Source organism: Actinia tenebrosa, unplaced genomic scaffold (assembly GCF_029948245.1).
Source record: "Actinia tenebrosa isolate PJP-AT-01 unplaced genomic scaffold, QUT_ActTen_1.0 PGA_scaffold0__85_contigs__length_37466705, whole genome shotgun sequence".
In the NCBI taxonomy this organism is placed as follows: domain Eukaryota; kingdom Metazoa; phylum Cnidaria; class Anthozoa; order Actiniaria; family Actiniidae; genus Actinia; species Actinia tenebrosa.
In genome coordinates, this window is record NW_028292569.1 from 12,409,303 (window position 1) to 12,430,617 (window position 21,315).

Sequence of the window (21,315 nt, forward strand, 5' to 3'; positions counted from 1 at the left end):
CATTTTTACCATGAACGCTGATGCTGGTATCATCAGCAAACATTCTTGTTATGGCTTGCGCCAAACAATTTGGTAAGTCATTAATATACAGGAGAAATAAAAGTGGGCCTAAATTACTGCCTTGTGGTACACCGCAGCTCACAGTACAAGGCTCAGACAGACTTCCATTAACACTGCACAGCTGAGACCTCGTCAGTAAATAAGAACGGAACCACTTGAGTGAGCCTTCATCTACACCATAATTCGATAGTTTGGACAAAAGAATTTCATGATCTATGGTGTCGAAGGCTTTTTGGAGGTCTATGAAGATTACTCCGTTAAGTAGTCCCTTGTCTATATTAACTGACCATTCGTTCGTTGCTTCGAGCAACGCGGTGACAGTGCTGTGCAGGGAGCGAAAGCCTGACTGGCATTCCGTCAATAACTGGTTTTCATTCAAATAATCGTATAGTTGATCATAAACGATCTTCTCAAATATCTTTGAAGCAGTGGGAATGACCGAGATTGGGCGATAATTGTTTAGGTCAGTTTTCTCCCCTTTTTTAAATATAGGCGTTACTTTCGCTATTTTCCACTCCCTAGGAAAAATGCCCATTTTAATAGATTGTCGAAAAATCACAGTGAGAGATGGTCCCACTATAGAGGCGGACATTTTTAGCAATTTGTTGGGTATGTTATCTAAGCCTGCAGCTTTCTTTTCCTTTATACTTCCTAACAAGTCGCAAACAGTTTGCTCACTTGGAGGTTGGATAGCGAAAGTTTTACCAGTTGTAGGTTTCAGAAATGATTCAAATTTAATGTCAGACGGAGGTAATTTATTGGCTAGAGTCTGGCCTATACTTGTGAAATGTTCATTGAAAATCTCGGCCATCTCACTTGGTGAGGTTACTGATTTATTGGCAACTTTAATTTCGGAAACGCCGGAAAATTTGCTAGCCTTTCGAGCACTTAGATCATTAAGGAGGTGCCATGTTTTCCGAGGATCAGATTTATTTAGTGCTAAATTTTCCGTAAAGTATTTTTTCTTCGCTAATCTAATTTCGTTATTAATCCTGTTTCTCGATTCTTTGTATTTTTTCCAAAATAAGTCACTGTCAGTGGAAATTGCTTTCCTTTTCAATTGGTCACGTGACCGCATTTTCTGTATTAGCTCCGTTGTGATCCATGGTGAGTTTTTCCTTCCCACACGCTTGTGGCGAACAGGCAGGTGGGAATCAATACACTTGGTTAGCAAGGTTTTCCAGCGAATCCACATATCATTCGGATCATCGTAAGACTTGATGTCTGACCATGGCAGTTGTTTGAGATCACTCAAAAATTTGTCTTGATCGAAATTTCTGAAGTTACGTACCTCAATTTTGCGAGCCTTTGACGGCTCGTAATGAATTTTTCTCGTCATGAATACTAAAGAGTGATCACTGATGCCAAGATGATACACACCTGACTTACTAATTTTGTCGGGAGTGTTTGTCACACATAAGTCAATTAATGATTTAGTGTTATGCGTTACACGTGTTGGCTCATTTAATAGCTGATAAAGCCCATAGATATCCAAAATATCAATTAAATTAGATGAAGCTAGGTTCGTTCTCGTTAGTTCTAAGAGATCGCAATTTATATCACCTAACAAATAATAATCGAGATTTGTCTTATCAATGCTATCTATGAGCTTTTCAAATGTCGTGAATAACTCGAGGGGTGAGTTGGGAGGGCGATACCAAGTACTAACTAAGAATGATTTTGATCGTGGCTTAAAGATTTCTATAGTGATGAGTTCTAAGATCCCATCATCAAAGTCGTCGCGTCTTTGATAACTCAGGTTGTTTCTCATGTAAATACATACGCCTCCTCCGTTTCTACCATTCTGAGATCGATCTTTTCTGACAATATCGAAACCCTCTATATGTAACTCAGAATCCATAATGGTAGAGTCTAATTTTGTTTCATTGATTGCCAGGATATCAATTTCAGGAGATGCGGCGAGAAACACCCGTAATTCATCAATGTGCGCAACTAAGCTATTAATATTTAAGGAAGCCATTGTTAAACCACGACCAAATATTTTGTCTAAATTACGTGACTTACCCTTGTTCCCTTTCTCTATGGGCTCCATGACAGTTAGTTCCTATGTCTTCTTTAAAAAATTAATAAAATTGGTTGCAAACTGTTTAGTTCCTGATCTATTTAGATGGAGCCCGCTCCGGTTTAGATGTTCGTCAGGCTGGATGTTGGAATGTTCTATATAGTTCAATAGTCCATGCTTTTTGACCAAAAATGGCCAAAAATGACCTATTTTGCATCCTTCATAAATAATTCATATTTGTGGAAAAGGCGTGAAAATGACCCAAAATCCATCAAAACCATGGGCTATAGTCCACGCTTTTTGCTTAAAAGTGGCCAAAAATGACCTATTTTGCATCCTTCATAAATAACACATAGTTTTGAAAAGGTGTGAAAATGACCCAAAATCCATCAAAACCATGGGCTATAGTCCATGCTTTTTGCCCAAAAATGGCCAAAAATGACCTATTTTGCATCCTTCATAAATAATGCATATTTTTGGAAAAGGCTGTGAAAATGACCATAAATCCATCAAAACCATGGGCTATAGTCCATGCTTTTTGCCTAAAAGTGGCCAAAAATGACCTATTTCGCTTCTTTCATAAAAAACGCATATTTTTGGAAAAGGTGTGAAATTGACCCGAAATCGATCAAAACCATGGTCTATAGTCCATGCTTATTGCTTAAAAATGGCCAAAAATGATCTATTTTGCATCCTTCATAAATAATGCATATTTTTGGAAAAGGTGTGAAAATGACCCAAAATCCATCAAAACCATGGGCTATAGTCCATGCATTTTGCTCAAAAATGGCCAAAAGTGACCTATTTTGCATCTTTCATAAATAATGCATATTTTTGGAAAAGGTGTGAAAATGACCCAAAATCGATCAAAACCTAGGGCTATAGTACATGCTTTTTGCCCAAAAATGACCTATTTGGCATCCTTCATAAATAATGCATATTTTTGGAAAAGGTGTGAAAATGACCCAAAATCCATCAAAACCATGGGCTATAGTCCATGCTTTTTGACCAAAAATGGCCAAAAATGACCTATTATGCATTCTTCATAAATAATGCATATTTTTGGAAAAGGTGTGAAAATGACCATAAATCCATCAAAACAATGGGCTATAGTCCATGCTTTTTGACCAAAAATGGCCAAAAATGACCTATTTGGCATCCTTCATAAATAATTCATATTTGTGGAAAAGGCGTGAAAATGACCCAAAATCCATCAAAACCATGGGCTATAGTCCATGCTTTTTGACCAAAAATGGCCAAAAATGATCTATTTTGCATCCTTCATAAATAATGCATGACCCAAAGTCTATCAAAACCATGAGCTATAGTCCATGCTTTTTGCCCAAAAAAGACCTATTTTGCATCCTTCATAAATAACGCATATTTTTGAAAAGGTGTGAAAATGACCCAAAATCCATGAAAACCATGTGCTATAGTCCATGCTTTTTGCCTAAAAGTGGCCAAAAATGACCTATTTTGCATCCTTCATAAATAACACATAGTTTTAAAAAGGTGTGAAAATAACCCAAAATCCATCAAAACCATGGGCTATAGTCCATGCTTTTTGCCCAAAAATGGCCAAAAGTGACCTATTTTTTATATGTGGTTAAATAAAATATTTAATACTACTACTATGAGAGGAGATCTCATATCGCTAACGCTAGCTTACGCAGTTTGTACGCTACACCAACGCTATTTGTTTTTACGCTATACTCTCGTTATGTCTCGGGCTACACGAAGTAGTACGGCCGTACTCTCTGCAGAAGACCGGCAGGAGATTATCCGGGAGGTTGTTCAAGCGGTTTTGGAGGCATCCTCTGCAAATGGGTCAGGAAACTCGTCCTCCTCGCCACCTTATTCTTCACAGCCTGCACTGCCAACTTCTTCCACCTCCGCAGTGGTTTCTGCTACGCAGGACGCTACAGGTACGTCTATTTTACCTGTACCTTCATTCGCCAGCACTTTTACGCTACCATCGCAGTCATTGGCTGACACGAGCGCTACGCTAGCTTTCTCAGCATCTGTGCCGAGCTCCGTCTCGTCGGTTTGGGCGCCATCATTGCCATCTGTTTCGGCGGTCTTGCATCAGCCTTTTATCGTTGGCCCAGGTTGCTCTCCCGTTCCCGCAAAGCTGGTTACCCAGATCATCAGTGGCAAGTTCGTCGACATGAGCGATCTCATTTCTCCTAACCTGGTGGAGACGGAAAACGAGCCCCAACTCTTCTTTGATGGTCGCATCGTTTTGACCTCTACGCCCAAGCGCCAGCGGCGAAAGGTAGAGGACATAATGACGTGGGTCGAGGCGTTCAGCATTTACTCGCTCGTGCTGACTTCTTATTTTCCCAATCGCTGGAAAGATCTTTTGCTCTACAAGCTGCTTATTCTGCGAACCTATCGCCAGTTTAGCGGCCGGGCTTGGCTGTCTTACGATAAGGCTTTTCGTGAGCACGCAGCAGCAAGCAAACTCACAGACTGGTCGCACATCAATAGCCAGCTCTACAGTTTCCACACCGCGGGATCTGTCCCACGCGCTCTCAGTGCTACAGCTGCTGAAGGAGCAGAACCCAAGGGCTCATCCAATAGCGACACCATATGCCGTTCTTGGAATCGGGGGCAGTGTTCTTCGCGTTATAGTGGCTGCCGCTTCGCACACAAGTGCTCTTCATGTTCTGGCCGCCATCGCTTGGTAGATTGCCCGAGTGGGACCGACGAGTCTTCGGAGTCCAAACGGAAATCCACGTTTGCCGAGTCGTCGGGGGAACTTCACAGGTCTAAGCGCCGCTAATCCAAGCACGCTAGTACTTTATGTTATACTTATGGTTCTTACAAAAAAAAAAAAAAAAAAAAAAAATGTTCCGTTTAATTTGTTCTTTAGCTTTAGCTATCTTGTATAGCACTCTATAATTTTCGCTCGTAATCTTGTCTAGACAGTTCAAGTGCATTTAGATTGTGTATTGTCAATTGTCTGGAACGTTTCAATGGTCTCGGGACATTTCGTGCCGTCGTTATTTCTTTTCTGCATGCTAGGCTTTATGAGAAACGCAGACAATGTCACTGGTATTTCATTGCATATGATATATATACATATATATATATATTAAAAAAAAAAAAAAAAACCTTTCGTGCTAGGACTTTTGTGTTATCTCTCTATGCTGTCATACCTTTTAGCGCGTTATATTTACAAAACCTTGATACAATCTTTTCGCGTAACCAGGCCCTTAAGAAATTAGCTTTGCTGTCAGTCTGGCCTCTATGATTGGCTGCGGCGTTATTAGGACAATTAAGCCGTCTTCTAGCTGTCTCTGTAGGTCCCTTTGTATGCTATCGCAACAGCATTTCAAGCTTTACGTCGGGACCCTCTTACGCGTTTATTTTGCTAATTTTTCGTTCTTTTCGAGTCCCGTGTTATCGCCAGAGTGGGTCCTCCCCCTCCCATAGCATATACTTTACTCTCGATATATTATGTTTATGTGCATGTAATTTTACCCCGTCTAAGTTCCTATCTAGGGTAATTAGCTTTACTCGTCGTTTATCGCCTCACGTATCTCTTTTTAAGTCGTGTGAGCAGTTTGGAACATCTGCCGGTCGCTATTATTTTCACGGTCGTATTGTATCTTCTTTTAGCTATGCTTAACCTCCCGTTGGTATCTGACGTCACGCCCCTTAGTGTTGAGTGGTTTTCCCAAGAGTTGCTATCACACCCAGACCAGATTGAAGTGGCTTATGTTTTAAGTGGGATTCGATATGGTTTCAAAGTTGGATTCCAAAGTCAACTCAGCTCTTTAAGATCGGCCAAGAGTAACAAGGAAACCGCTATCCACAACCCTCAGGTGATTGATTCGTATCTGCAAAACGAGGTCAGGTCGAACAGGGTCGCGGGCCCCTTCTCCGAACCTCCCCTTCCTGACCTGCACGTCAGCAGCTTTGGGGTGATACCTAAGCGTGGCCAGCCTGGAAAATGGAGGCTCATAGTCGACCTTTCATCTCCCAGGGGACTTAGCGTGAACGATGGTATCGACCGCGAGGCTTTTACCCTTCAGTATGTCAGGGTTGATCAAATCATTCGGATGATCTCTAGCCTTGGTACCGGAGCACTGATGGCAAAGTTCGACGTCGAATCGGCCTACCGTAATATTCCGGTTCATCCTTCTGACAGGTACCTTCTCGGTATGAAGTGGCGCGGAAAGTATTACGTTGACTTAGCGTTACCTTTTGGTCTTCGATCAGCCCCGTTTATTTTCAATGCGGTAGCCTCGATGATAGAGTGGATTTTGGTGAACAATTACCAAGTTAGCAATCTCGTTCATTATCTTGATGATTTTATCATGGCGGGCCCTCCTAACACTGACGCCTGCGCAGTTAACCTAGCTAAGTCACGTCAAGTATGCCGCACTCTAGGTGTTCCGCTACATCCCGACAAATGCATAGGCCCTGATACTACCCTGGTTGTTTTAGGCATCGAATTGGACTCAGTGAACCAAATTGCTCGTTTGCCAGCAGATAAGTTATGCAACCTTAAACTATTGATTGCTACCTGGCGGTCGCGACGCTGGTGTAATAGACATCACCTAGAATCGTTGATTGGCCACCTCCACCACGCAGTGAAGGTGGTGTGGCCTGGTCGCACGTTTATACGGCGCATGATTGACCTGCTAGGCTGTTTCCGCAAGCGAGACCATCCTATACGTCTGAATTGCGAGTTCCATCGCGACTTAGACTGGTGGCACCAGTTCCTCTCTACGTGGCACGGGGTTTCTTTTTGGCTGTATCCTGGTATCCCAGTCGTAGGCGATACCCAGGTGGTATCGGACGCCTCAGGAGCAATTGGTTATGGAGCTTTTCTGGACCAAGCGTGGTTCAACGGTGTCTGGTTGGAGAAGCAGGGTTCTCAATCTATTGCATATAAGGAACTCTTTCCGATCGTTCTAGCCGCGCATGTGTGGGGCCATCGGTGGTCCAAAAAGCATGTCATCTTTCGTTCCGACAACGAGGCTGTGGTGTTCATGCTGAACGGCAGGACTTCTAAAGTCCCCGACCTGATGCGGCTGTTGCGCAGTCTGTTGCTAGCGGCAGCGCGCTTTAACTTTTCCTTTTCGTCGCTCCACATACCCGGCGTCCACAATGCAATCGCTGATGCCTTATCCCGTTTTCGTTGGCAGGAGTTCAGGCGTTTGGCTCCTTCAGCACACCGATCCCCAACTCCAATTCCGCATCAGCTTCTTCTCAACTTGACCAGTCCACTCTAAAGAAACAGTGTCAGGAATTCCTCCTAAATGGCCTGGCTCCCACCACACGTCGCACTTACGCGTCTGCTCAGCGTAAATTTATTGATTTTTGCCATCAGCTTGGCAAAGTTCCTGTCTTACCTGCAGATGAGAGAACTTTATGTCTTTTTGTAACGTTTCTGGCACAGTCGCTTCAGCATCGGTCTATTAAAGTCTACCTGTCAGCGGTTCGGGCCCTTCACATCGAGCAGGGTCACGCAGATCCATTGGTAAATTGTCCGCGGCTGCATCAAGTCTTTCGGGGCATTAAACGTTCCCAAGGGTCCCAGTTTTCACAGCGTCTACCGATTACCGACGCTCTCATGCTCACCATTTTCAAGGCCCTGGATATTGACTCGTTTGACCATGCCATGTTTTGGTCGTCATGTACGCTCGCATACTTTGGTTTCCTGCGATCGGCAGAGTTTACGGTCTCCAGCTTGGCCAGTTTCGACCCCACCATTCACCTGCAGGTCTCGGACTTGTCGTTTGATAATTTGGACCGACCATCGTGCTTACGGGTATGGATCAAAGCATCCAAAACCGATCCTTTCCGCGCAGGGTGCTATGTTCACATTGGTTGTGGCGTCTCCCCACTGTGTGCGGTGACTGCAATGTCCGCTTTTCTGCATAAAAGAGGAAATGCTTCAGGTCCACTATTCTTATTAAAGAATGGCCAACCATTGTCTCGAGAGTTGCTGACGTCGTGGCTGAGGGATATTTTCGCTGGTGCGGGAGTGACTGGTAATTTTTCCAGCCATAGCTTCAGGATTGGAGCCGCCACAGTTGCAGCGCGCAATGGTGTTCCAGATCACATGATCCAAACCCTTGGCAGATGGACTAGTAACGCTTATCAAAGTTATATCCGGACACCTACAGAATCCTTAGCCTCGATCTCGCGCTATCTTTCTCAAGCTTAATTTCCTGGAGTGACCTTAGTTTGGGTTGGTGCTTGGATCATTGTGGTGGGAGGCCCTTCTTCCTGTTCCTCCTCTCCAAGCACCTTGGAGAATCATTTGGAGGTGACAGGGTTGCCATAGTTACCGCTGACCTCCGCCGAGTTCCCGAGGCTCCTCCCACCCAAGCACCAACGCCAAGCTCATCTACGTGTGATGAGTTTAATCTTCATAAATAATTCATACTTTTGGAAAAGGTGTGAAAATGACCCAAAATCCATCAAAACCATGGGCTATAGTCCATGCTTTTTGACCAAAAATGGCCAAAAGTGACCTATTTTGCATCCTTCATAAATAATGCATATTTTTGGAAAAGGTGTGAAAATGACCCAAAATCCATCAAAACCTAGGGCTATAGTACATGCTGTTTGCCCAAAAATGACCTATTTTGCATCCTTCATAAATAATGCATGTTTTTGGAAAAGGTGTGAAAATGACCATAAATCCATCCAAACCATGGGCTATAGTCCATGCTTTTTGACCAAAAATGGCCAAAAATGACCTATTTTGCATCCTTCATAAATAATGCATGTTTTTAGAAAAAAGGTGTGGAAATGATCCAAAATCCATCAGAACCATGGGCTATAGTCCATGCTTTTTGCCCAAAAATGGCCAAAGATGACCTATTTTGCATCCTTCATAAATAATTCATACTTTTGGAAAAGGCGTGGAAATGACTCAAAATCCATCAAAACCATGGGCTATAGTCCACGCTTTTTGCCTAAAAATGGCCAAAAATACCCTATTTTGCATCTTTCATAAATAATGCATATTTTTGGAAAAGGTGTGAAAATGACCCAAAATTCATAAAAACCTAGGGCTATAGTCCATGCTTTTTGCCCAAAAATGGCCAAAAATGACCTATTTTGCATCCTTCATAAATAATGCATAATTTTGGAAAAGGTGTGAAAATGACCCAAAATCCATCAAAACCTAGGGTTATAGTACATGCGTTTCCCCCAAAAATGACCTATTTTGCATCCTTCATAAACAATGCATGTTTTTGGAAAAGGTGTGAAAATGACCATAAATCCATCAAAACAATGGGCTATAGTCCATGCATTTTGCTCAAAAATGGCCAAAAATGACCTATTTTGCATCCTTCATAAATAATGCATATTTTTGAAAAGGTGTGAAAATGACCCAAAATCCATCAAAAAATAGGGCTATAGTACATGCTTTTTGCCCAAAAATGACCTATTTTGCATCCTTCATAAATAATGCATGTTTTTAGAAAAAAGGTGTGGAAATGACCCAAAATCGATCAAAACCATGGGCTATAGTCCATGCTTATTGCCTAAAAATGGCCAAAAATACCCTATTTTGCATCCTTCATAAATAATGCATATTTTTGGAAAAGGTGTGAAAATGACCATAAATCCATCAAAACCATGGGCTATAGTCCATGCTTTTGCCCAAAAATGGCATAAAATGACCTATTTTGCATCCTTCTTAAATAACACATAGTTTTGAAAAGGTGTGAAAATGACCCAAAATCCATTAAAACCATGGGCTATAGTCCATGCTTTTTGCCCAAAAATGTCCAAAAATGACCTATTTTGTATCCTTCATAACTAATTCATACTTTGGAAAAGGCGTGAAAATGACCCAAAATTCATCAAAACCATGGGCTATAGTCCATGCTTATTGACGAAAAATGACCTATTTCGCGTCTTTCATAAAAAACGCATATTTTTGGAAAAGGTGTGAAAATGACCCGAAATCGATCAAAACCATGGGCTATAGTCCATGCTTATTGCCTAAAAATGGCCAAAAATACCCTATTTTGCATCTTTCATAAATAATGCATGTTTTTGGAAAAAGTGTGAAAATGACCCAAAATCCATCAAAACCTAAGGCTATAGTACATGCTTTTTGCCCAAAAATGACCTATTTTGCATCCTTCATAAATAATGCATGTTTTTGGAAAAGGTGTGAAAATGACCCAAAATCGATCAAAACCATGGGTTATAGTCCATGCTTTTTGACCAAAAATGGCCAAAGATGACTTATTTTGCATCCTTCATAAATAATTCATACTTTTGGAAAAGGCGTGGAAATGACCCAAAATCCATCAAAACCATGGGCTATAGTCCATGCTTTTTGCCTAGAAATGACCAAAAATGACCTATTTTGCATCTTTCATAAATAATGCATAATTTTGGAAAAGGTTGGAAAATGACCCAAAATCGATCAAAACCATGGATTATAGTCCATGCTTTTTGCTCAAAAATGACCTATTTGGCATCCTTCATAAATAATGCATATTTTTGGAAAAGGTGTGAAAATGACCCAAAATCGATCAAAACCATGGGCTATAGTCCATGCATTTTGCCTAAAAATGAGCAAAAATGACCTATTTTGCATCCTTCATAAATAATGCATGACCCAAAATCCATCAAAACCATGAGCTATAGTCCATGCTTTTTGCCCAAAAATGATCTATTTTGCATCCTTCATAAATAATGCATATTTTTGGAATAGGTGTGAAAATGACCCAAAATCGATCAAAACCATGGGCTATAGTCCATGCTTTTTGACCAAAAATAACCTATTTTGCATCCTTCATAAATAACGCATATTTTTGAAAAGGTTAATTTTATTTAAAAATTAATGTATCAGTAAAGCTGTTTTTAAAACTTTCTGTATCCACAGAAGCCATTGCTAATCATTGTTAAAGTGTTAAACTTCTAAGGATGATTGTCATCGACGTCATTACTTAAACGCGCCATAATTTTTCTGTAATTTTCGGAGCTTTTGCGAGTTGGTTGCTTAGCATCTGCTTGCTAATACTAGTAATTTGAAGTAGCAGACGTGTAGCCGGCTTTAGAACTGATGAGGAAAAGGTTCTTGGAAGAGGAAAACAAACATTCAAATCAACAATTCTGAACTAGGAAAGGAATTATATGCGACTATTTTTGAGGCAAAGTTTATTATTGCGGGAATAAAAGAAGTGTCTTCCCACAAGAGTAGGCAGCTCTGCTGGAGTTTTGAACGCTTTGGTTATTATACAATACGAACTTGAAGACAATTGATTTGCATAAAGGGTGAGCCTATACTGCGAATCAACCATTCACTTGAATACCTGATTCTTAACGAGTTTTCTCGAACGAAAAATGAACTCAACACAAGCCCAGTGTTTTGAAGAATTAACGAAGTTTTTGAACAAACAAGGTGCATTAGAGCAGGTCATGACACCGAGCATTGTCAACTTGGTTTTCAACGTAGTTCTAACGCTGACTGCGTCAGTGGGTAATTCCTTGATAAACTGTGCCATCTTTACGACTCAGAACCTACAAACACCATCTTATTTATTGATAACAAGCTTAGCCTTCACAGATCTTCTTGTTGGTCTAGTATATCATCCACTACAGACCTTGTTAATGGTTCATATCTTAAACAAGAACGCGAAAGGTGTTTGTCAGATCATTTCCATCTACAGCTTTGTTATAACATTTTTAAGCGTCCTTTCGTTCTTGATGGTCGCTTTGATAAGTATCGACAGAAACTTGGCTTTCAATCTCAGACAGCGATACAGAATAACAGTCACCAAGAGACGAGTACGACTTGTAATTTACCTTGGATGGATGTTTTCTCTTCCTTTTGGTTTTTCCTCTATATTCCTTCAACATCAAGTTCATGTGCCAACACTGATCAGTTTTCTTGGTCTTCTACTGTTGAGTACCATTTGTTTCTACGTGAATGCTTATCGCGGTCTTCGTCATATTGGCCACACAGTACATCCACCACAGCCTAATCAACTGCAAAGTACTTTCAATGTTCTGAAATACAGAAAAACTTTAAAAACGATGGTTATTGTTCTTGTCTGCTTATTGCTTTGCTTTGCACCATTTATTTGCAGTCTAGTTGTAATTGTTTCGTACGGAGTGAGCACTGCGACTATAACATTTGCATTTGCGTGTCTTACTTTACTGGCTCTTCATTCTAGTATAAATCCTGTCATTTATATCATCGGTTTTAGAGATATTCGTCGCCAGGTCAGAAAACAGATACTGGATAATCTATGTCATCACTGAAATCATTCGCACTTGCATTCGAAAAATAGAACGATTATGGAAAATAGAAAAACTGCTGAAAATACACTAGAAAAAAAAAAAAAGACAAAGAAAAGTAGAAGAAAAAAAAAAAAAAAAAAAAAAAAAAAAAAAAGAAAAGAGAAGAAAAACAAAAAGAAAAAGAAAAAAAAGCGAACAGACGACGAAAATGTGTGGCCGACTGACGACAGTTTAGATTAAAAGTCATGTAATTGGTTAGTAATCGATATCCTTTGAAAAAACACTCTTTCTTAAATAATACTTTATTATTTTTCTACATTAAATCACATTACAAGAAAACTGATGGAAAGGTAAAGAAATAAGTAAACACACACACAAAGTAAAGAGAATTACACATACTGGGTCTCTGCTAATACCACTATGATTTACCTTGACATTTCTTGGATTTTAGTCTTACCAAAAAAGTCAACGATCTCCCTTCTGAATTGTGCGCGAAACTTGAGGAATTCTGCTGCTGTTTGCTCGCACTTTGGTTTGTCCTTCTCCAAGAATGCAGGACATGGCTGACCTGTAAAGACAGTTTGGGCCAGTAAAATAGAAATGATTCATTTGGGCATAACTTACAATGAAGACACCATATTAGTCAGCAATATTCTAGCTGCACAGAGTATTCATCAATATCATCTTACCTTCGATAGAATCTTATGCGTCAGAAGGAAGGCTAGACATCACAAGACCAAATTATACTGCAAGTTAAGCTTGGTAAAGACAAACGAGTGACGACTGAATACCTTGATTTTCAAAGGCGTAAAAAAATCCTACCCGGAGATGCTCACAACTTCATGTGACTTTAAAGCGAAGACTGCGTGCAGAGCTCGGCTTTCATAGGTTTTAGTTGGATTCAACCCCATAATTCCTTACGGTACTAAAATCTTACGCATGCGCTGTGAGAGGAATCGGTGATAGTTTTTCATCTGTCGTGTTCTGGGTAATAATTTCTAGAGCATAAGAGTTGATGGTGTACATTTATACATTTTACGTCCACTATAACTGAAGACGATAGATGTGCTCACCGTATATTTTAGAAATACATCTCCTAACTGTAATCTAAATTGCAAAAGATTTTTTGTGTGTAATCGATGTTTTCTTTAACAACTGTTAGGCCATTGTTAAACGAGGAAATATGTTTCCCTAAATGTTTCCTAAGGTGGCAAAACTGTCAGGAAACACCGGGAAACAATGTTTCCATGCGTCTTGGAAACATATAATTTTTTCTGCCGTACAGCAAAAACACTTTTTGCGTCTTGGAAGCAAAATTTGTTGCACGCAGCAATGTTTCGCATGTGGCTAAATTGGGAAACATCGAGGAAACATGCGCGCGGTAAACATGTTTCTGGAAACACGTTTCCTCGTTTAGCCAGGGCCTTATGTGTAGCATATTATACCACAAATAATAAAACTTCCAACTACTTCAGTGCATGCGCAATCAAGCCTTTAAATCTGTTTGCTTCTCGAGAAAGAATCACCCATAGAAAACAAATTGTATCGTTATAGGCAAGTACCGACCGCCTTAGTCTTTATTATGGATAGAGTAATCTATAATGAAGCGTAATTCTAAACACAAACACCATCAAAAGGACTTTAAGCTTTCGGTGTTTGACAGACACAAACATAAATATCGTGTTTTGAACACGTTATCTTGTGATTACTGTATAATCATGATTATGCACAAACAAATCTGTGGCCAAAAACATTATTTTTGTTTGAAAGATACTGTTTTCGTCGTGACAGACGTCCTGCCACCATCATACTCACACACTGACATGACATCATGTTTACTCCACATTGCTCCAATCACTACATGAAACGAAGCCCGTCTCTTCCAACACTGTGGAGGCTACGAGTCAGCACCATGCTGATGCACTCCTAGAATATCCTTCTCTTCTGACGACATCATAAAAGAGCGCTTGTGTCAGGCCCATTGCAACAGACATGTTATAAACTGCTTTGAAAAATATGCCATAGCCGTGAAACGAGCGTTGTGTTTACACCAAAATATCTATTTGATATTACTTTAAATTATTTTAGTCCCTTTTGATTTTTGAATTGGAATCTGGCAAGATCAGCTGTTCGTTCCACACCGACAAGAAGAGAGCTGTACTTGTGTCATCTCAGCAGGAAGTCAGAATGATATCCTCTTGTTATGTTTTGAAACCTTTTGTAATCTTCTTTCAAGGCCTAGGAAGAATATCAGTTACTCTGTCGTTAGATTATTGTGAACTAATACGTTAAACCGCTTGGATAGATTTGTAGGATAGGATGAGAATATTTGGAAAAACGAAAGTTTCTTAAAGAACTTTAGAACATGCTGATGAGAAATGCATCCAATAATCAGCTGAATAGCAGGCGACAACCAACCCCAACACCACCTTAACCAGGACTACTTTCTCGCCGGACTCGTACCCTTACTGCTTCCCCTAGCCGCTACCACAGGTAGCCCAAACACAAAAGGGTTATCTTTACTTACAATATGTGTTTCGTGTAGCTTCTTGGCGGAGTCTCTCTCGGTATCAAGTATTTCATTTAATTGGTTTATCCTAAAAAAGAGGTCGAAAGCGATAAAGATCAAGTTATACTAATAATTAAAGTATCCTTCCCGACTGAGCCACATATGTGAAGAGATGAGTTTGTTTGACCTGCCGTTCTCTACCTTGCCAAGAGGGCTTTTTTCCAGGTTCTCTGGTTTTCCTCCCTCCATAAAAGATCAACATGTGAGTTGAGTTTCTTTGATGTGTTGTTCTCTCCCTTGCCACGAGGGTTTTCTCCGGGTTCTCCGGTTTTCCTCCCTCCGTAAAAAATTAGCAACTGACAGGTTTAGTGTTGCATGCATCGAATATTTAATGTAGTGGTAGTGGATGTTGAGTGAACCTAACAGAAGACCCCTTCACGTGGAGTGATACCTCTGGTTGAGACCTTCCACTTGGTTCTTGTGTATTCTGGCCACGCGTTTTGCTTCTGCTTCGGCCATTGCGTTACATTCAGCTGTTGTTTTGTCTATCGTTTCCTTTAGTTTTCTCTCGAATTTTTTCTACGAGAAAATAATGTCGGTAATAATCCTAGTCAAGATCATTCAGTAAATAAATATGAAAGTTCATAGTTTCCCGCGCTTTTGTCTGAACGCGCGTATGAGAGAAAATGTGTGGCGAGAAAAGTTACTAACAATGGAAAATGCGCGTCAAGATTCACACAGCGGGGAAGAACTTTTTTTGACTTACTCTCGCTATAGAAAGCGCTTCTCCAACCGCTTTTTCTCTTTCTAAAGCAGCTTCATTTCTCAGCTTCCTCGTGAGTGATTCAGTCAGTTCCTTCAGAGCATCTTGTTTCTCTTCTTCAGCTTTCCTCGCCGCGTCAGCTAGAGCATCGGCCTTCTCTTTCATGTATTTCTCCCAGGCGAGACGAGCTCGCTTCTTCTCCGCCACCTCACAACGATACTTGATTTCAGCCATTTGTTCTTCTGCTTTCTGAAGAATTATCAATATTATTAAATAAATATTAATATCATTTTACAAGGGAGTTGTTTTCCTATTTTTAATCAAAGGCTATTGGGAATGAGCTTGGGAATAAAAGTCTATTGTTTGAGTTGCTTCAATTATTAGTTTCCCTTCTCATTCACAACCGTTAAACAAAGTAATGATACTCTAGAGGATGACACATGGTGTGAAATGGAAAAATATTACGTCCAAGGTAAAAAGGTCAAGCAACCCAAGGAATATCGCTACTTATCCTTAATGTGATGATAGTCTTAGATTGCCTCCAATCCCCTTTACTCATTTGTTACACCCTATCATTGATAATTACACAAAAACTGCTCCAACAGCATTCAAATAGCCATTAAAAATACTATGTGATGCCAAGTCCAGGAGTTAACCTAGAGACCCCTGACCTGGGATGAAAGGTGAGTGTGGCAAATAACACTACAAGCAAACCTTACCATCCTTGCTTCCTCTAGGGCTTGTTCCCTCTCATCATTCATTTTCTCTCTAAGTTCTTCTAGTGCTTGCATCCTTTCAGCAAGAGCTCTGGCCTCTGCTTCTGCCAACTGGAATCAATATCAATACATTGGAGGACTTAGGCTGAATATCTACTCATAGAGCATAAGCAATATTTGATAATTTCTTGGACATATGGTTAGAACAAGTTACGTTTAATCATCAATAGTTAATCTTAAAAAAATGGAATTTTGGCTAGTTGTCGGAGCCAAGTAATTAAGAAAATATATATGGTACAATTTTGGCTTTTGTCACAAAAAGTGGAACTGCTTTCTACTGTGCAACCAAAACTTGTGCATCAAAAAAAGTTCCAGGACAAAAATGCACCATGTAACAACCCAGTGAAACTGGTCTTGCAATGCTGGTGCACACAATTTTAAGCTAAAAGTTTCAATGTGTAACAGGGCCTTTTACTATTTTATGCACACAACGTTCGACTCACATGTTGATTTTTATTGGGGAATGTGTTTTTCTCTGCTGTGCTACAACTCAATTCACATGTGGCATCTTCATGGCTCGAACCAGTGACCCGACCCATTGGACTCACAGTGGTGAAAGTGACACATTAGCATCCAATTCTACCCATGCCTCCCGAATTATAATTTCCAGGGAGTTTTGACTCGGCAGTCAGTAAAGCATATCAATAAAGACTTACAGCTTCTTTGATGGCTTTGTCTTTGTCCTCTTCCATTACTTTTCTCAATTCATTAAGTAGTTCTGTGCCAATACCTAATAAAAGGTAAAATATTCAAGGTCATGTAGAAAGCCAAGAGACTACATATTAATTTGATGCAATCATGAACTAAAACAAGATTGGCATTCTATTACACTCTATTCCTATTTAGTCTTCTCTCTATTATATAATGAAGCAAAAGTAGGATTCATATAGAAGGGGATAAGGGATTGGTACATATTTTGCATGCTGGAGATCTCAGGGTCCCTCTTCACTGACCCTAAATAATCAAGACACAGTGATACCAAAAAACTTCGAATTCTTTAGAAACAAGGTTCTGTGATTTGTAAAATTTGAAATATATCGAACTCGTGAATATAAAAAGTTTATTATAGACTAAAATGGCTTCATTCGAATGAATACCAAGCTACAAATATCGGAAACATTCTCCATGTTTTGCTTTCAAGCAAAGTTAATTTAATTAAAATACACGCTTAAAAATGGCTTTGAATGATTAATAACTTACATATGATATTATTGTGGGTTGTTTTCTGTGTTTTTAGTGTGGTTTTTCCGTTTAACATTCGCTCTAAAGTCAGAAGTGGATTCGCAGACGCCATCTTGAAGGTTTGTTGTCAAGATATCTTGGTTACCACACAGGAACCCCAACAACGCTAACTCCCGTCTTTAGCGCCGTACACCACAGGAAGCCCAAGCAATGTACAAAGGAATGTAATATCTTTAGCAAATTTTGTAGCTAGCTTACCAATTTTTGCCTGTGTGTTTTTGCTGCTGTTATTTGTCTCTGTACGCAATTTGGGGCCAATCCGATGAGTTTTAGCTTTTTGCGGACATAATGAATGAATATTTATATTGGTAGGCCCCTCGAGTCATGGCTGCGTCGAAAAGGAACTGAATAATACTAAGTAAAATAATAAAGAAAATAAAAACAAAAATTAAAAAAGGGGAAAAAGAAGTTAAAAAAATGAAGGAAACGGTGGGAAAGAAAGGAGAAAGAAGTAAAGAAAATGGAAGAATGATGAAAAAGAAGCGAGCGACAGCCAACCCACTACGCAAAGTCACTCTCTTTTCGTGGTTACGACTTCTTCTTGCCGTGTCGACCTTTGGCTCAGATTGTTATCTAGGATCACTTTGCTCCCGTCAAATGTATTCTTTCCTTTTTGCCAAACAAAAGTTTACAAACAAGAAGAGATTTGATGCGGTCAAAGTGAGTACCATACATTAATAAAGATCTTGATATTAAGTAAAGATATGCTCCACGTTATTAGATAAAGTATCAAATAGTGCGCGCAGCTTTTTCAAAAAAACAATATCCATCGCACAATCAAAACAAGAGGAAAATGTTTGTTTGGTATATTTTATCGCTTCCGTTTCATTTTACCTTTTCTTTACTTCAGGTACGTGTAATTCTTCTCGATGTGTTAGTATTTTATCTCATGACTGAAATTTTCTTAAATTACTGGCAAGTCAATGATATTTCAGTCTTCCTCTTCTGTAGCTATAACCCAAATAACCATTAATAGAATGAATACATCAGTATATAAATATCATTTACTCTCAGTCAAGATCATGACGCACATTGATACACTTGAATTGCAGTGTATATTTGGCCTACAACTGGCTTCAGGTTATCTGGCCAAGCCTGATGAACAAACACTTGAAAACTGATTTTTCAAATAGTGACAATTTAATTGCACTCCATTTACATTCTTTACAAGGAAAACCTTTATGATGTAGTTAATAAGGCGATTGTTCATTCTTGAATGACATCTGAGAATCATTGGAGAGTTTGCAAATCTTGGCTTATCTGGGTCAGTAGTTGTCTGCATTAAATTTAGACTCGGTCATCCAGTCAATACACGCTCTAGGTGACCGTTGTTTTTACCGGGGAGGGGGAAGGGCGGTGGAATTTGAAGGGGGTGTTTTCATTAAGGAATCAGGCTCGAGAGGTTCAAGCACTTTTACAATAAACCATAGTTAATAGTTAATCTCTATTAACTATGAATAAACAGAATCGAAAACAAGGGAGGGGACATTTTTTTATTACAACAACGGAGAGGGGGAGGGGTGGGGGGTTAGATTACTGATTATGGGTCCTTTCCCCTAAAAATAATCCACTCAAGGCAGCCAGCCAACTAACATTATTATGTCAGTAGTCAGTACTTGTTCGGTATGAAGAATAAGAACTAGATCGTTTGAAGGACTTGCTGCTAGCCTTCCTGTCCATCAGCTGTCCTCGTATTGGCTCACACTTGAGATACGCGTTGAAGTTTGTAGCAAATGCCATGACAGGGAGAGAGAATATCAGAACCCCAAGCACTGCGCAGATACATCCTACGAATTTCCCGAGTCCTGTGACGGGTATCAAGTCCCCATAGCCTACTGTAGTAATAGTCGTTATACTCCACCAAGCTGCTCCTGGGATGCTGTTGAAATTCGTCTCACTGCTATCTATGTCTGCATAATAAATAGCGCTGGAAGACAGGACTACTGTAATAAGGGCAAACAGCATCACCATCTCGAGTTCTTTCATACTAGCGCGCATCGTGTTTCCTAAGATGCGAAGACCACTAGAATACTGCGTTAACTTTAATATCCTGAAGACTCGGAACAATCTTGTGATGCGCAGAACAGATAGAGAAACTACCCTTTCGCTTCCAGCAATGAGGATGATGAAGTATGGAAATATGGCTAATAAGTCTATGACATTGAGAAGAGAACAGAAAAAGTCGATTTTATCAGGAGACGACAATAAACGAATCAAATACTCCAGTAGGAACCAGACATAGCAAATGGTCTCCACATAGATAAACACATTTAAGGGTCTTTGTTGACATCTTGTGAAAGAACCAGTAGAACCTGTAGTGTTGTTATACGATGGTTCTTCAAATTGCACGGTGCTGTTATTGTTCGACGGTACACTATCTAAGCAATCTTGCACTCTCAATGAAGGAATGGTCTCTATACAAGACAATACCAATGAAACACCAACCATAGATATTGAGAACATGGCAATTATTCGAGCTAAAATAGACGTATCCGGTTGCTCAAAGAGATTCCATAATTTCTGTCTCCAAGTTCCGTTCGGTAATTTCTTTTTATTTTTCAACATTCCTTTAGCAATGGAATTAAGCGCTTGTTCTCCAAGCTGAAAAAACTGGACCTCCTCAGTAAAAATACGAAAGGGTACATCGACAGGCAAGACTAGCCTTCCATTTGATTGATAATAGAATAATATGTATTCAAATGCAATTCGATGGCGATTGAAGTAATAGCCTTTCATAGACGTGTCGTAGTATCTTCGTCTTTTTCTTGGAGATCCCAGTAATGTCTTGGGAAAACGTTTCAGAGTCTCGGGTAAGGTTTCAAAGGTTGTTCCACTAACATTTATCACCACACGCTCCGTCATTTTTACCAGTAACTGCCAACTCGGATTTTACATGTCGCATGAAAAATAAGAAATCGGCTGATCGCACTGCTTTGATTAGCATCTGAGGTGCTTATTGAACTACACGATAACAAAACCAATTGGAAAATCCTCACTGGACAAGCTAAAAGCATCGAACTTGAACCTGACTGAATCTCAGTAGAGCATTTCATCTGGATGCATTGCGTTCATTTTCGTCGTGAACATTAGCCAAGACTTTAGTGGTTGAGGTTTAACTTTTGTTGATTTTTACATTGACGTATGACTAAACCTTTAACGAATTAAAAATTGATGGAAACTCTCAGTTTGAATTTCGCCTCACCAAATAAAAGTGAGCGTTTAATAAGAGAGTCGCAAAATAACGTTAATGGTGTTGTATTCCGCATTCCTCATAAGGATTGGAACATTATGGAAGCTGGAGATTTGTCTTGAAAGCTACACAATTCGATTCAAAACAATTTCTTTAAATTCAACACTGAATTGTTATAAACTTCATTATGTTTGTAATTCATTTTAACTCAATTAGCATCACTATGTTGGTGTCTTTCTTTTCAAAATACACAACTAATTTTCTTAGGTGTATAGAAATTAAGAGAAAGACACATGGTAATAATGCGTGGTAATAATTATTAAAGTGTCAATGTAATGCATAACATTCGTAGTAAAATTTTAAAAATATCATACAAAAATACTACTTTTCTCCGCTTGGTTTTTTTTTCGCATTCCTATCCGACTGCGGCTTCGTAAATATTTTCACAGTCTGACAATAGAATCGCAGTTGGGTACCTGATATAACTAAATCTTTTTTGTTATTTACTTCCAATGT

General features: G+C 39.7%; 3 protein-coding genes across 3 annotated transcripts; 1 reads left to right on the forward strand and 2 right to left on the reverse strand.

Moving 5' to 3' along the window:
- Positions 1-3,732: 3,732 nt before the first annotated feature.
- Positions 3,733-7,447, forward strand: LOC148913529 (uncharacterized). Its single transcript, XM_089031290.1, has 2 exons — positions 3,733-4,008; positions 5,708-7,447. The coding sequence occupies exons 1-2, from the start codon at positions 3,804-3,806 to the stop codon at positions 7,327-7,329; spliced, it is 1,827 nt and encodes a 608-aa protein (XP_088887416.1). The 5' UTR covers positions 3,733-3,803; the 3' UTR covers positions 7,330-7,447.
- A 6,412-nt stretch (positions 7,448-13,859) lies between these two features.
- On the reverse strand, positions 13,860-17,667 carry LOC116292395 (uncharacterized). Its single transcript, XM_031699713.2, has 7 exons — positions 17,568-17,667; positions 17,024-17,097; positions 16,311-16,418; positions 15,595-15,840; positions 15,280-15,407; positions 14,847-14,916; positions 13,860-14,557 (listed from the first exon to the last, which is right to left on the reverse strand). Exons 1-7 carry the CDS (start codon positions 17,659-17,661, stop codon positions 14,486-14,488), a joined length of 792 nt encoding a protein of 263 aa, XP_031555573.1. The 5' UTR covers positions 17,662-17,667; the 3' UTR covers positions 13,860-14,485.
- A 1,063-nt stretch (positions 17,668-18,730) lies between these two features.
- Positions 18,731-20,724, reverse strand: LOC116292379 (potassium voltage-gated channel subfamily A member 2). Its single transcript, XM_031699691.1, has one exon. The coding sequence runs from the start codon at positions 20,469-20,471 to the stop codon at positions 19,212-19,214; it is 1,260 nt and encodes a 419-aa protein (XP_031555551.1). The 5' UTR covers positions 20,472-20,724; the 3' UTR covers positions 18,731-19,211.
- Between the last annotated feature and the right edge of the window lie 591 nt (positions 20,725-21,315).